This window comes from Hemicordylus capensis, chromosome 1 (genome assembly GCF_027244095.1).
Source record: "Hemicordylus capensis ecotype Gifberg chromosome 1, rHemCap1.1.pri, whole genome shotgun sequence".
Classification (NCBI taxonomy): domain Eukaryota; kingdom Metazoa; phylum Chordata; class Lepidosauria; order Squamata; family Cordylidae; genus Hemicordylus; species Hemicordylus capensis.
The window spans coordinates 381,841,871-381,855,400 of record NC_069657.1 but is presented as its reverse complement, the minus strand read 5'-3'; the positions used below and the strand labels follow the sequence as shown (position 1 = coordinate 381,855,400).

Genomic DNA, 13,530 nt, shown 5'->3' with positions numbered 1-13,530 from the left:
ACTCCTCACACTAAGGAAAGAGGCAAAGGCAGCAGTTCCCAACAGGCATGGCAACCAAGGATCTAGAATGAATGTAAATATACATAGGTGAGAAACAACCAGCATAGCTGCTGTCTGAAAAAAACAGTCAAGTGACAGCTTAGGACTCGGGGAAGCAAGCACATGTTTTTCCCAATGTTTTTCCCAATGTTTCAGGGAAAATGAAACTAATTATACAGTGCATTAAGTATTCTTCCATCTCTAGAACGTGTTTCCATACACAGTTTTCACTATTTAGTGGTTGTCTTAATAACATGACCAGAGGGATGAGCTTCCATTGGGAAGAAAGAAGGAAACAGGCCACACTGAAAACGACTTTGTGGCCAGACCTTCCCCACGCTTGGGTACTGTATCTTGCTAACTCTTGCTACTTGTTCAATACATCCTTTTTACTTTGTGTTGCTTTAGGGAGCTGTAAAGAGTATTCTGGGAGGATTCCTTCACATTTTGACAGACACAGATTCTCGTTTTCAAGGTGAGTTCTAAATAAAGGTAGTATTTCCTTTATATAGCATTTAACTTTAATGCGATTCTGCAGATGTGGAAGCATATGGATTCCATTTAAAATGTTAGACTCTTATGTTGGGGACCTTCACATTGAGGGATTTTGAGAACTGGTCATGGTCCCGCCAAGGTTGAATACTTTGAAAATCTGGTTCGAGATCCGTCGATGTTCATAAGAATGGGTTCTGCGCCTGCGCAGGAACCCCACGGTATCCATGCCTGAGCTCGTCGAAGCGCCCAAGCCACGCCCCCACGCTGCTGCGTGCTATATAAGGCGCGGCTGAGGCGCGTAGTCCCTCAGTTCTTTTCCGACCGCCTTGTGTCCTGGACCTGCGGTCCGTGCCTCTTCGTCTAGTTCCTCGGTTGTTCATCTATCCTCTTGACTCGGACTGGAAATATCGGAATTCTCTGGCTCTACTTACGGAACGGCTTTCGGAAATCTCTGGCTCTCGTTTTGGACTGGCTTCGGTGACTTCTGGCGAACGGACGCGGAACGGCTTCGACCTTGCTATGGCTGACGGAAAAAAATCTTTCAAATGGTGTGAAGGCTGCAGGGCTAAGTTACCCTCCAAGGACCTTCATGACCTCTGCCTTTTGTGCCTTGGTGAGGAGCATAACGTCTCCTCGTGTAAAATCTGTCTGTCTTTCTCGAAACAGACTCGAAAGAATCGGGCTCTTCGCCTCCGTGCGGCGATTTACGATGAAGTTTTGAGCCCATCTACACCGGGCACTCCTCGACCGTCGACATCTAAGGCGCCAAAGCCTTCTTCGACGTCGAGCAGAGAAAAAACCTCTGACATAATTCCCGCCAAAACGTCGTCTATGTCGAAAAGCGCCTCGACTTCAGATAGACACTCGACACTCGAAAAGAAGACGTCATCAAAGAGCTCAGGCTCTTCTACCTCGAAGCCCTCACATCACTCCAAAGACTGTGATAAGGCTTCGAAACATTGACATGATGACCTCTCGACTCCGACTGACTCCAAACGTCGAAAGACTCACGAGAGCCCGCGGAGACACACACCATCTCCCTCTGCGGCGCAGTCATCAGAATCGAGGTCGAGACCTTCGACGTCGACTGACTTCGCAGTACAGACGGTGATTCTGGAGGAGCTACCCGTTTCCTCGACACCGATAGTTATCGACGTGGATGCCCCTTCGACGCATTCTCCCGTTACCGGCATGTCGACGTTGAGAGTGCTCGATACCGAACCACATCAACTGACTACGTCGAACCCTGTTTTCAACGCCGGACGAGTTTTGCCCGACGACGAACGGGCTTCGAACCTTCAGCGATCTCCACGAGCTTCGATACCGACAACAAGAACTCTCTCACCAGCTCCAACGCCTTTGGCTTCGTCTGCCTCTCCATCGACACCACAAGCCTCAGCCTTTGCGCCGTCCACCTTGCACACTCCAGTCCTGTCAACATCGATGCAAGTAACCCCTCGATATCGACCACCGATACCGACTTTCCAGATGGTGGATGTCAATGCCGAAGAATCTCTCCCAGCAGCAACCCGATCTCTTCTGTCTCTCCTGGACTCGACGTCGAGCGGCCGCTCGACATTTACCGGCTTCCCTTCAGTGGGCGTTGAAGCCGAGGGAGGAACACCTACCTTGTCTCATCCTCCAGCTCCACCATCCTCCAACTTGCCACACACTCCTTGGCACTCCTGTGGTTATAGACACCCTTCCTTAGGGGTCTCTTCTCCAGCTGGTCCCTACAGAGATGGCGTTAACCTACCCTGGAGACAAGTAGCACCTGCTCATCCCTTTGCAACTTTTGCGACAATTGCGACCCAAACGTGTGGCTCCATGAACAACCATAGCGCCACACAGACTTCACCACTCCACTTTAAGTCTACATCTACACAGACAAGTCTCCTAAAACTACAAAGTAATTCAACCACGCAAACGGATCCTCACCGTGCTGAAGACGCTCAACTGCAGCCTGCCTCTCCCTCAGAACACTACGGCTCCTCTGACTTTGAGTCCGACCCTGAGGACACCAGTTCCATTGTGGAACCACCTACGGCTGTGGCACCGGTAACTTATGTTTCACCAAATGATGAAATGAAAGCATACCACAAACAGATTCGGGCCATGGCTGATGCTCTTGGTCTAGATATCCAGTCACAGTTGGCAACTATCGAGGACCCAGTATATAAATTTATGTTGAAGACTCAAATGACAGCCCCAGTTGCCCTTCCAATGTTACCAGTAATTACAAGGGCTGCGAAATGCGCTTGGGAAGTCCTCCACACTTCCACCCCGACGTCAAAGAAATTGGAAAGTCTCTATAGAATTCAAGATAGGGATAACGACTATCTGCTCAAACACCCGGCACCAAACTCTCTAGTAATAGATTGTGCCACGGCGTCTAAGTCTGGCAAGAGGTACACAGTCCCTCCTGATAAGGAAGGTAGAAAACTGGACCTATTGGGAAGGAAGATCTATTCAACCTCTTGCCTTTCTATTAAGGTAGCAAACTATGCGGCCTGCACGACAATGTACACTCATGGTCTCTGGGAACAGTTGGAGAAAGATTTGGACTGCCTATCCTTAGAAGACTTTAAAGCTAAATTCCACCAAGTCTTAGAGAACTCTGGAGACCTAACACGCAGACAGCTCAGCATAGCCAAACATCTAGCTGAGAGCGAATCTCGGGCAATGGCGGCAGCAATAACCCTGAGAAGACACGCTTGGCTGCGGTCTACGGGACTCCAAATGGATATGAGAGAAAGAATAGAAGGATTACCATTTGATGGTACTGGCCTTTTCAGTGAAACAACTGACTCCACTATGGAGCAGTTGAAGAAATCAAAATTCACTGCAAAAACTTTCAGCTCGCATCCTTCGACCTCTTCCTCAACATCAACGTACAGGAACAACTATGGAAAATTCAAACCTTCCTACAGGTCACAAGACAGGCGTGACTTTAGGAAGCCCTACTCGTCTTACCAACGTCGCCCGTTCTATAATAAGAAAAGGGCTCCTCAATCACAGCGAGCGAAGCCACAAGAACCCCAAAAGCGTCTTTGAAACTGTGGACTGCCCATCGACACCAACCTCCCTACCGTCTCCATACACCCCCCCTTCCCTGCCAGCGGGGGCCTCTCCACCAGCACTGACGGATCTCTCCATCCTTCCGTCCCTGCCAACGATCAAACTGGCAAGCCATGCCCCCGCATGGCACAGCATAACATCGGACCGGTGGGTCCTGAAGATTATCACATATGGTTACGCAATAGAATTCAGGACTCTTCCACACTTCACGGGGGTGAGATGCACTCCCTCCTCGAGGCTGCTTCTGCAGGAGGTGAAGGAGCTTCTGGAAAAGGGGGCTATTGCCCCGGTGTCATGGGCAGACAGGCTAACGGGGTTCTATTCACACTATTTTCAGATCCCCAAGAGGGATGGGGGGATCCGTCCCATCATGGACCTCCATTGTCTGAACAAGTTTATCCACGCCAAAAAGTTCCGTATGATGGCGTTGCAACAGATCCTCCCACTACTCCAGGGGGAAAAGTGGCTTACGACGCTGGATCTCAGGGACGCCTATTTTCATATCAATATACGTCCGGACCACCGCAAATATCTACGTTTCACTGTCGGCGACAAAGTGTTTCAGTACAATGTATTGCCCTTCGGACTGTCCACCGCTCCGAGGGTTTTTACAAAATGTATGGCGGCAGTGATTGCCCATCTAAGAACCAGGGGTGTATCGGTCTACCCTTACCTGGACGACTGGCTCCTAACTGCAGAAGTCAAAGACGAGTTAGTTTTGCACATCCAATATGTAGTGAACCTACTTCACGATTTGGGCATCGAGATAAACTGGAAGAAATCGCATCTGGAACCATCACCTATAATCTCCTACATAGGGGCAATCCTAGACACAACACAACAAAGAGCTTTTCTCCCAGAGGAGAGATTCAACTGCATCCTGAACCAAATCTCCGAGTTTCAAGATCATCCCCTACAGCCAGCCCGTATGATTCAACGTCTGTTGGGCCTTATGTCAGCTTGCAATACAGTAATCTATTATGCGAGACTCAAGATGAGAAAGCTCCAACTCTGGTTTCTTTCAGTATTTCGTCCAATCAGAGACAGTCAATCAAAGCGCCTTCTACTTCCCCCGGATGTACTCCGGTCGCTCTCCTGGTGGACCAAGCGGAAGAACCTACTCGAGGGAGTACCCTTTCGATCCCCCTCCCCTTCGGTTTGGATGGCGACGGATGCCTCGCTCCAGGGCTGGGGGGCCCATTGCGACAACCACAAAATTCAAGGGAAGTGGTCCCCTCAACGTGCCAAATTGCACATCAACTTCCTAGAGCTTCTGGCTGTTTTTCAAGCACTACAGTCATTCTTATCTGTCCTTCAAGGGAAAATTGTTCAGATCCACCTCGACAACACAACCGCCCAGGCATATATAAACCGCCAGGGAGGGACGGTCTCCCGGAGTCTGTGTGCTCTCAGTGTTCAAATGTGGCACTGGTGTATTCTACACCGCATTTACCCCAAGGCTGTTCACATCAAGGGCCTGGACAACACCCTGGCAGACGACCTGAGCAGAGTCTTCTTGCAGGACCGTCAGCACGAATGGGAACTCCGCACGGATGTGATAACTCCCTTCTTCAACCGGTGGATGAGGCCCTCAGTGGACCTCTTTGCTTGCTCAGAGAACACGAAATGCGATCGCTTCTGTTCAAGGGCGGGCCACGACAGTCTGTCTCTCGGAGATGCTTTTCAGTTGGATTGGTCCCTAGAGACACCTTACATGTTTCCCCCCCTGCCATTGATACACAGAGTGGTAGCTTGTCTTCTCTGCAATCCAACCAACTGCATCCTAGTGACTCCATGGTGGCCAAGGCAACCTTGGTTTCCGCAAGTACGCAGACTGGCGAAGAACTGCTACAAGCACCTACCTTCCTATCAGGATCTCCTCACTCAAGACGGAGGTCTCGTCCTGCACCCGGACGTCAAAACCCTCCATCTAACAGTGTGGAAGATAGTCTGCTGACTCATATCCTACTCAACCAGCGCAAGGAATCTACGCGCCGCAACTACAAGCGCAAGTGGGACCGTTTTAGGTCATATGCACGCTCCAAGGGATTCCTTCCTAAACGAGCCTCAGTCCGGGAGGTTCTACGATACCTTACGTCTTTGAAAGCAAAAGGCCTGGCCAACGTGTCTTTGAGAGTCCATTTATCTGCCTTGTCCGCATACCATCCGGGCAGTGACAACTCTACACTGTTCTCGCACCCATTGAGCAAGGCCTTCCTGAAAGGCCTGTCAAATGTGTACCCTACAATCAGAAAGCCAGTAGAACCATGGAGTTTATCGCTGGTTCTTTCGTCACTGACTCAGGCTCCCTTTGAGCCCATGGCTACGTCCTCCCTTAAACATCTCTCTTGGAAGACAAGCTTCCTGATTGCTATCACAACAGCAAGACGTGTGAGTGAACTGGTGGCTCTCAGGGTGGACCCCCCTTATACTTTATTTCAACCAGACAAAGTCCGCATGCGTTTAGACTCTACTTTCCTACCAAAAGTTGTATCCGACTTCCACTTGAACCAGGATATCATCTTACCTACATTCTTTGGGAACCCTACTTCTGCTCTGGAGCGCTCGTTACATGCTCTAGACGTGCGCCGTGCGCTCCTATACTACATAGACAGCACAAAACCCTTTAGGCTCTCTACTCGTCTATTCATATCGTATAAAGGGCCAAGGAAAGGATCCCCAATTTCGAGACAAAGATTGTCCAGATGGCTGGTAGAGCTTATTCTCCTGACATATCATCTACAAGGCAAATCACCTCCAGAAGCCATTAAAGCCCACTCCACCAGGGCTGAAGCTTCCTCTGCTGCACACCTCTCTGGGGTCTCGTTCAGGGATATCTGTAAGGCCGCAACTTGGTCTTCGGAGTCTCCCTTTATTAAGCACTACGCCATAGATGTACGCTCTGCGGCAGAGGCCACCTTTGGGAGAAGTGTTTTGAAACAGGTGTTGTTGTGACTACTGCTCCCCCCTCCTACTGGAGCTTGCTAAACACCCATTCTTATGAACATCGACGGATCTCGAACCAGATAAACAGGTTGCTCACCTGTAACTGATGATCTGGTAGAGATCCGTCGATATTCATAAGACCCTCCCAACCTTCCCCTCTGCAGTAGTGCTACTTCTATGTGCGTATAGGTGTGTGGCTTCTATCCTCTTCAGGATATTCCCCCTTTTTAATGGATGAACTTACCTAATTTAAACAAAACAAAAAAGAAGGAAAGACTTTAGATGATCGTCCTCCACGGCGGTCGTCCAAGAACTGAGGGACTACGCGCCTCAGCCGCGCCTTATATAGCACGCAGCAGCGTGGGGGCGTGGCTTGGGTGCTTCGACGAGCTCAGGCATGGATACCGTGGGGTTCCTGCGCAGGCGCAGAACCCATTCTTATGAATATCGACGGATCTCTACCAGATCATCAGTTACAGGTGAGCAACCTGTTTTTCTTTTGGAAATTCTTTGAAATTCTTTTCTTTTCTTAAATATGTGCTTAGAGCTGATGTGACATAGTGTCTAAGAGACTGAACTGCACACCAGGAGGTTCCTGGTTCAAAGCTCACCTTTGCCATGAATTCACCAAATGGCCTTAGGCAAGCCACATCCTCTCAGCCTCAGGTCCCCACTGGCAATATGGGGACAGTAATACTTGGCATTATAGGGTGGTGGAAAGGTTTGCAGCAAGATAATACACGTGAAGCACTTTGAACACTTGATAGCAAAATTCCAATCCTGTTTGTTGTTATCTTTCTCACTGAGGACTTAAGCATGCTTATCTTTGTTGAATCCTGTCTAACGTTTGACTGGAAATCAAGATCTATTCTCATGTTCCTCATAGGATAGTGTTCTGATCTGTATTCTGTAAAAGGCTTTTTCTCTGTAGAATTCAGTCTGCGTTTAAAACCAGTTATTTAAATGTGGGAAATGAGAGTGTGTGCACAGCAAGTTTCAGATGCATTCTTGAAGACTAAGATTTAAAACTCCTTAGCTTAAAGATGTTTAACCATGGTATAACAATTGTTTCCCCTCTTGCCAGCTTATACATAGGATCTCAAAAGTCCTCCTCATCCCTCTTCTGTTTTGACAGATGTCTTTTGTTGAATGTCTGCTCTCTTTTGGGGAAAGATCAGATCTAAGCATAGAGTTCCACTGAGAGCAGTGTGATTACTATGGTCACCACCTGCCTTGAATCACCTGGCCAGCTTTAAAGTGTCTGGATATGTGTGTGACTTGGCATCGATGAAATACTTCTAAAAAGTTTTTGTTTCTCTTAAATCTGCAGTGTAAATGTTTTGACCCTTTATTTTAAGGGGTTATCTGCGAGCACATATTGCTGTTGACTTGTTTAAAGCGAAGTAATAATTGGCCTGATCAGAGTTTGTCTTGGTGCCCCCACATACCGTATTTTACGGACTATAAGACGCTACGGTCTATAAGACGCACCTTAATTTTAATCCAGTTTTTCAGAGTTTTAACATATTAAACTGTTAAAACATATAAGACGCACCTGAATTTTGGCGGATATTTTTCGAGGAAAAAAGTGAGTCTTATAGTCCATAAAATACGGTATGCTGTTTAAGCTTCCAAAAGAAAAACTATATATATGTGAAACTTTCTGTTGGTGAGGTGCTTAAAAAGACACATACAGTTTTTGGTACCTTCTTATTGAACACTGTAATCTAGATTTTGGGAAGAGAGGTTCTAGTTAGCCTCTTCTTTTACATTTAATTCTAATACATGAAGACTTTTGTTTTTGTTTGTAGGGACATTCAATCATTTAAGCCTCCACCTACACTGTGAAGTGGTATGGCCCAGATACAGGTTTACCATCTCTGCAAGAATGAAGCATATGTCTAACGGATATTAAAACATATCGAATATAGCATTTCAGTTACCAAATAACTTAGTTTTATGTTATCACTAGTTCTGTGTACAAAAGCAATCCACAATGGAGTATGAGAAAAATAGTAGATGTGTGCTCAGTACTTGTCTGTCTTTAGTCACCTTGGCCAGTTTGTGAACTTGACCAGAGTGTTGAAGAAAACAATTTTTCTCTTAACATCCCAAATGGTGCTTGACTTAAAAAAGCTAAAGTAGATGTGGTGATATGTTGCACCATTGTCTAGTTTAGGAGGCTTTTAAAATCTTAAAATATCAGGGATTAGAGCTCAGTACAGATTGGAAATGTATCATTGAGCAGAGGGTGTGATTTACACACTGTTTTGCTGCTGAAAATCTCCACCACCCCAAAAGGTGCCATGTGCAGCAATGGGATTTTCAGTAGCCCATAGCAGCCAGAAGGGGCAATTTTTCATAAGGAAAATAGTGTGAAATTAAAGGGTTTAATATCTTCTCCTTCCATGCTAATCCAGATTAGGCCTTCATGCAACTGCCATTTTAAGATATAAAAACCTCTTAAACTGGACAATGATGCAATTTAACATCATGTCTAGTTTGGTCCTAAACAACACTGAAATGCCTACTAATGCCAAAAGGGGTCAGAAAGCATTTATACTAAAGCCAGTTGACTGATTCCAGTAAGATTAATCTTGTGTATCACTCGCTCTGTTCCAGTATTCTTAAAGTCCTCTTTTTGCTAATGCTGCAGCCAAAAGTGCCAACAGTCTGTATCTCATTCAGAATCTGAGTGCGGTAGAAGGAAAGCTCCTGACTGATGAAGTAACTGTACAGGGGTGTAACAAGGCTGGAGTGGGCCCAGAGACAAAATTTAAAAATGGGCCCCTCGCTGGTACACACACACACACACACACACACACTCTTACTTCACAATATATAGACATGTGACTTGCCTCTGGGGGGCCCCTCGAGGCATGGGGGCCTCCAGGCAGCCGTCTCCCCTTGCCTAATAGTAGTTACATCCCTGTAACTGTATTAGCAGGGTCTGTAGGAATGTAGCAGGAGCCCTTGTTTAACTCTCCCATTCCTCTTTTGCTCAGAGCCCTATTACTTCTAGGCCCTGCCCACATTCTGAAAGTGCTCTGTAAGAGCAGAAACACAGCTTTTACGAGAAACTTATTGGGTCATTCAGGGGCTGCTAGGACAGAGGGGATTAGAAGCCTTGCTGTGTTGCCTCTTGGACTGTTGCTTGACATAGTAGCTTTAGCATAGTTTGGAAAAGTGCTTGTGTGCATTTTAAGCAACTCATGATGTTTCTTTTCAGCATGCCAGGAGGTACTGGTGGATCTGCTCGTGTGTCTGATGAGCTCAAGAACGTGTTCAGAGGAGCTAACCCTTCTCTTAAGGATATTTTTAGAAAAAACACCATCTACAGTAAGAACTTTTTGGAACTTATAAAGAAAATACCTTGACATCATAGTCATTTTTGTGTTTGCTAAAGGGTTGCAAAATGAAATAGTAATGCCATTCCTCTAACACATAGTGGAATTGCAGTTTTTGTAGATTTTACAACATGCAAGTCTGTCTTGGAAATTTAGGGATGAGTAAGCAGGGAAAGTGCTTTAGTGGCACTTGGCATATAAGTTGGAATAATGAGAAAGGGACAAGTTTCTTCAGGTGTCTTAAAGAAACTTGAATGCTTTTGAGTAAATCTGTGGTCCAGTTAGGTTAACAGAAGGTAAGTGTGAAATTGGAGGGAAAATGCTGAAACAGTACCTAATTAAGAGAAACCTTTTTCTCACCCAGTCTTGCAGAAAGGCAAAACCTGTCTGTGATGCTGGGTTCAGTGTGTGTATATGCAAGAGCTTAGGTATGAATTAAAATCTGCATCTTGGGAAAGGCATCTTCTGGGTCTTAAAATCAAGCACATCCTACTATGAGACTTTTGTGTCCTTTTCTTTTCATCTTGGAGAAATACAACTCTTGAATAATAGGTTGTACAAAAGACTTTGAGATCCTGGCCAGGATTCAAAGAGCCCTGCAAGGAGGTGGTGCTAGTTTTTTCTTTGAGCTGCAGTTCCTTGTTCTGTGTCAGATACTCCCAAATAGATGTGTCAGATACTGCTCCAGTAGGCTCCTTATATGAGCCAATAGTGACTTCTGTTTAGGCTGCATGTGCATAAGACTAGAAAATCCCCTGTGCATGTGTGAAATGGATGATGTATTAAAAGCTTTACAATAATTCAAAGCAAAAAAAGCTAAAGCTTTGGTTGGTTGGTGGCTAACTCAAACAAATTTACTGGTGATCACACAAGAGGCAGCAGTCCTGGTACTACCCTCCTGTGCCAGTATCATGGCTGCATGCTTTGGAGCCCTGCCAGTGGTGTGGGTGAGTTTGGCACCACCCATGATACACTGTGCGGCATGTAAGCCAATATTTGGGGGGACACTAGTATTATCAGAAGTGTGCCAATTTAAATATCAGTTGTGGCAATTTAGAACATTGATTGCTGTGTTTTGTTCTGTAATGCTTATCATAATGGTTCATCTCTTTTTAGGGCATCCTGCTTAAAGGTGTTCTGAAGATTATGGAGGCAAATACAGAGATGAGGCCTTTGCAACATCTCTCATTTCCTTTACATCAAATACCAAACTTGAGCAGCAGCCCATCCCAAAAATCCACATTAACTCTTAATAGCAAGGTCACAGGACTACTAAGAAGGGCAAAGTTTGCTCAGACAAAGGAACCAGAGGGTGAGAGCTTGCCTCATCATCATCTTCTTCTTTCTTCTTGGCATGTTGCTCCAATCCATTTGCCTTTGGTTGGACAGAACTGTTGGCCACACATGTCTGAAGGCTTCAGTATTTCACTCTGGTTTTGTGTAGAATGTGTTCATGAAGCAGACAATTCCTTGGAGAAAGCAAAAAGGATGAAAAGGAGGAGCAAATTGCTAGTTTCACATGACAGCAGTTTCGATGATATAGGTAAGTAGCATTATTAATACTGTTCTATAATTTAACATATTTTAATCTGTAAAATTTCTGATGTGCCTAAAAAGATGGATCAGGAGTTATGAATGCTTATTCTGACTGCATTTACTGGTGCATGTTCACTGGAAAGAACACTTATTCCAAAGACTAAAGGTTCAATTATGTACAGTATGTAAAAACTATCTAAGGGGCATAAACCTTTCCTTTCGTAAGGAGCTTGAGATAGTAAAACATGTCCCTTAGGGATGTGCACGAATGGTCTTCGGCACCGGCGGGGGTAGTACTTTAAGGGTGGGGGAGGGTGTACTCACCCCCCCTGCCGCATTTCCCCTGCCGGTGCTCTGTAAACCTTAAGCCCCTCGGGGCGGCAGTGTTCCTCCCTGCCGCCCCGTTCCCCCCGTCGGCCGGAAGTGGCCGGAAGTTGCGAGTGTGCGTGCATGCGCCCATCTGGAAATGCGTGCCCGTCTGGTGGGGGAAATGCGGCGGGGGTGTGTGAGTACACCCTCCCCCACCCTTAAAGTACTACCCCCGCCATGCTGAAACACTGAATACCGCCCCAGCGCCGAAACGTTTCAGAGGCCTTTACAATGGCCTCTGAAACGTTTCAGGCACATGCCTAATGTCCCTATATTCTGCTTTGTTAAAAGAACTAGTTTGTTAGTTGCTGAGAGTTCTGCAAAAATGTTTTCTTAAAAAGCTTTGACTGTTTCAAAATATAAAAGCAAATCTACTAATGATTAAATTTAAATCTGTTGTGCCTTTTAGTGAATTTTTAAAAGTATGTAAGTAGCCTTGATTCAAGCAGGTATTTGATTGAAGAACTGTTGATAGAGAAATATAAATGGGGATTATGTCAAGAACTTAAACTTTTATTAGACAAATCTAAGCAAAATTGAGTCCTGATAAAATTATCTAATAGCAAAATTTAAACTGTGCTGTTGAGTCAGTGTGGACTCCTGGCGACCACAGAACCCTGTGGTTGTCTTTAGTAGGAGGGGTTTCCATTGCCTCCTCCCGCACAGTATGAGATTATGCCTTTCAGCATCTTCCTATATTGCTGCTGCCTGATATAGGTGTTTCCCATAGTCTGAGAAACATACCAGTGGGGATTCAAACCGGCAACCTCTGGCTTGGTAGTCAAGTCATTTCCCCACTAGATGGCTAATAGCAAAATTGCTGGATGATTAATGATATTCTTACCATAGGGTAGCATAAGTGTGTTCCACGTAAAGTTGAGAGAAATACATCTAAAGCAGTGTGACCTTAATATGGTGCACAGGTTCTTGTTTAAAGTGGGATATGAATTTTTGGTGGACATCATAATATTTCTATGATGTTCCTCTACAACAAAATTTCAACAATAAAATTAGAGAGAGGCCCTGACTGCAGGGATTTGTATTTTTAAAAAAGATTACTACTATATAAACTGTTTTGGGAACCTTTGTTGAAAAGTGGTGTATAAGCACTAGAAGTAACAGAAAAAGTCAAGGGAAGGGAAATGGAAGCAAGTTAAATAAAGGCCAGGGGAAAACTTGTCTCCAAATGTTGCCTAAAAGCCCAAATCAGAGATGTTCTAAAACAGTAGTCATGTCATTTCAGATACAAGGGATAGCAAGAGAAAAGGGGGACACAGAAAAGGTAACAAATAAGACCTTAGATTTCAGGAGGCATAAAGTACCACACACATTTTTAAAAGAGTGCATATAAAGATAAGAGGGCAGACCAAAATCAGAGCATAAATACTTTTCTAAGTTTTTGAATTGCTTTTCACTTTCATGTAGAAAATGTTTGATGGAGAGTAGGGTGAACCTGTAGAATCGACTGCAGAGCCAGAAGGAATAAGCAAATCATGAATTTGATCAGCCAAATGAGTAGAAGAGAAACATTACGCTAATAATCCAAAAGAAGAAACTGCTGAATAAAACTGTTGGACGTGAGAATGAGTATTGAAATTAATGCTTCTTAATATAAAAAGTAGTAATGATGAGGACAAGGAAATAAAAAAGTTAGGATTCAAAAGCAAAAATGAAAGGGGCCAAAACAGATGAGGCATGAGAGGAATTGTTATAATTATTA

At 45.1% G+C, this 13,530-nt stretch overlaps 1 protein-coding gene across 3 annotated transcripts in view; it reads left to right on the top strand.

Annotated features, from left to right (window-relative positions):
- LYST (lysosomal trafficking regulator) overlaps positions 1-13,530 on the top strand; it is a 175,395-nt gene that overhangs the window by 47,901 nt on the left and 113,964 nt on the right. For all 3 annotated transcript variants that reach the window (XM_053299902.1, XM_053299913.1, XM_053299907.1), the window contains exons 10-12: positions 448-514; positions 9,788-9,897; positions 11,022-11,448. In XM_053299902.1, the coding sequence (XP_053155877.1) occupies positions 448-514; positions 9,788-9,897; positions 11,022-11,448 (604 nt within the window). The remainder of the gene's footprint in view (positions 1-447; positions 515-9,787; positions 9,898-11,021; positions 11,449-13,530) is intronic.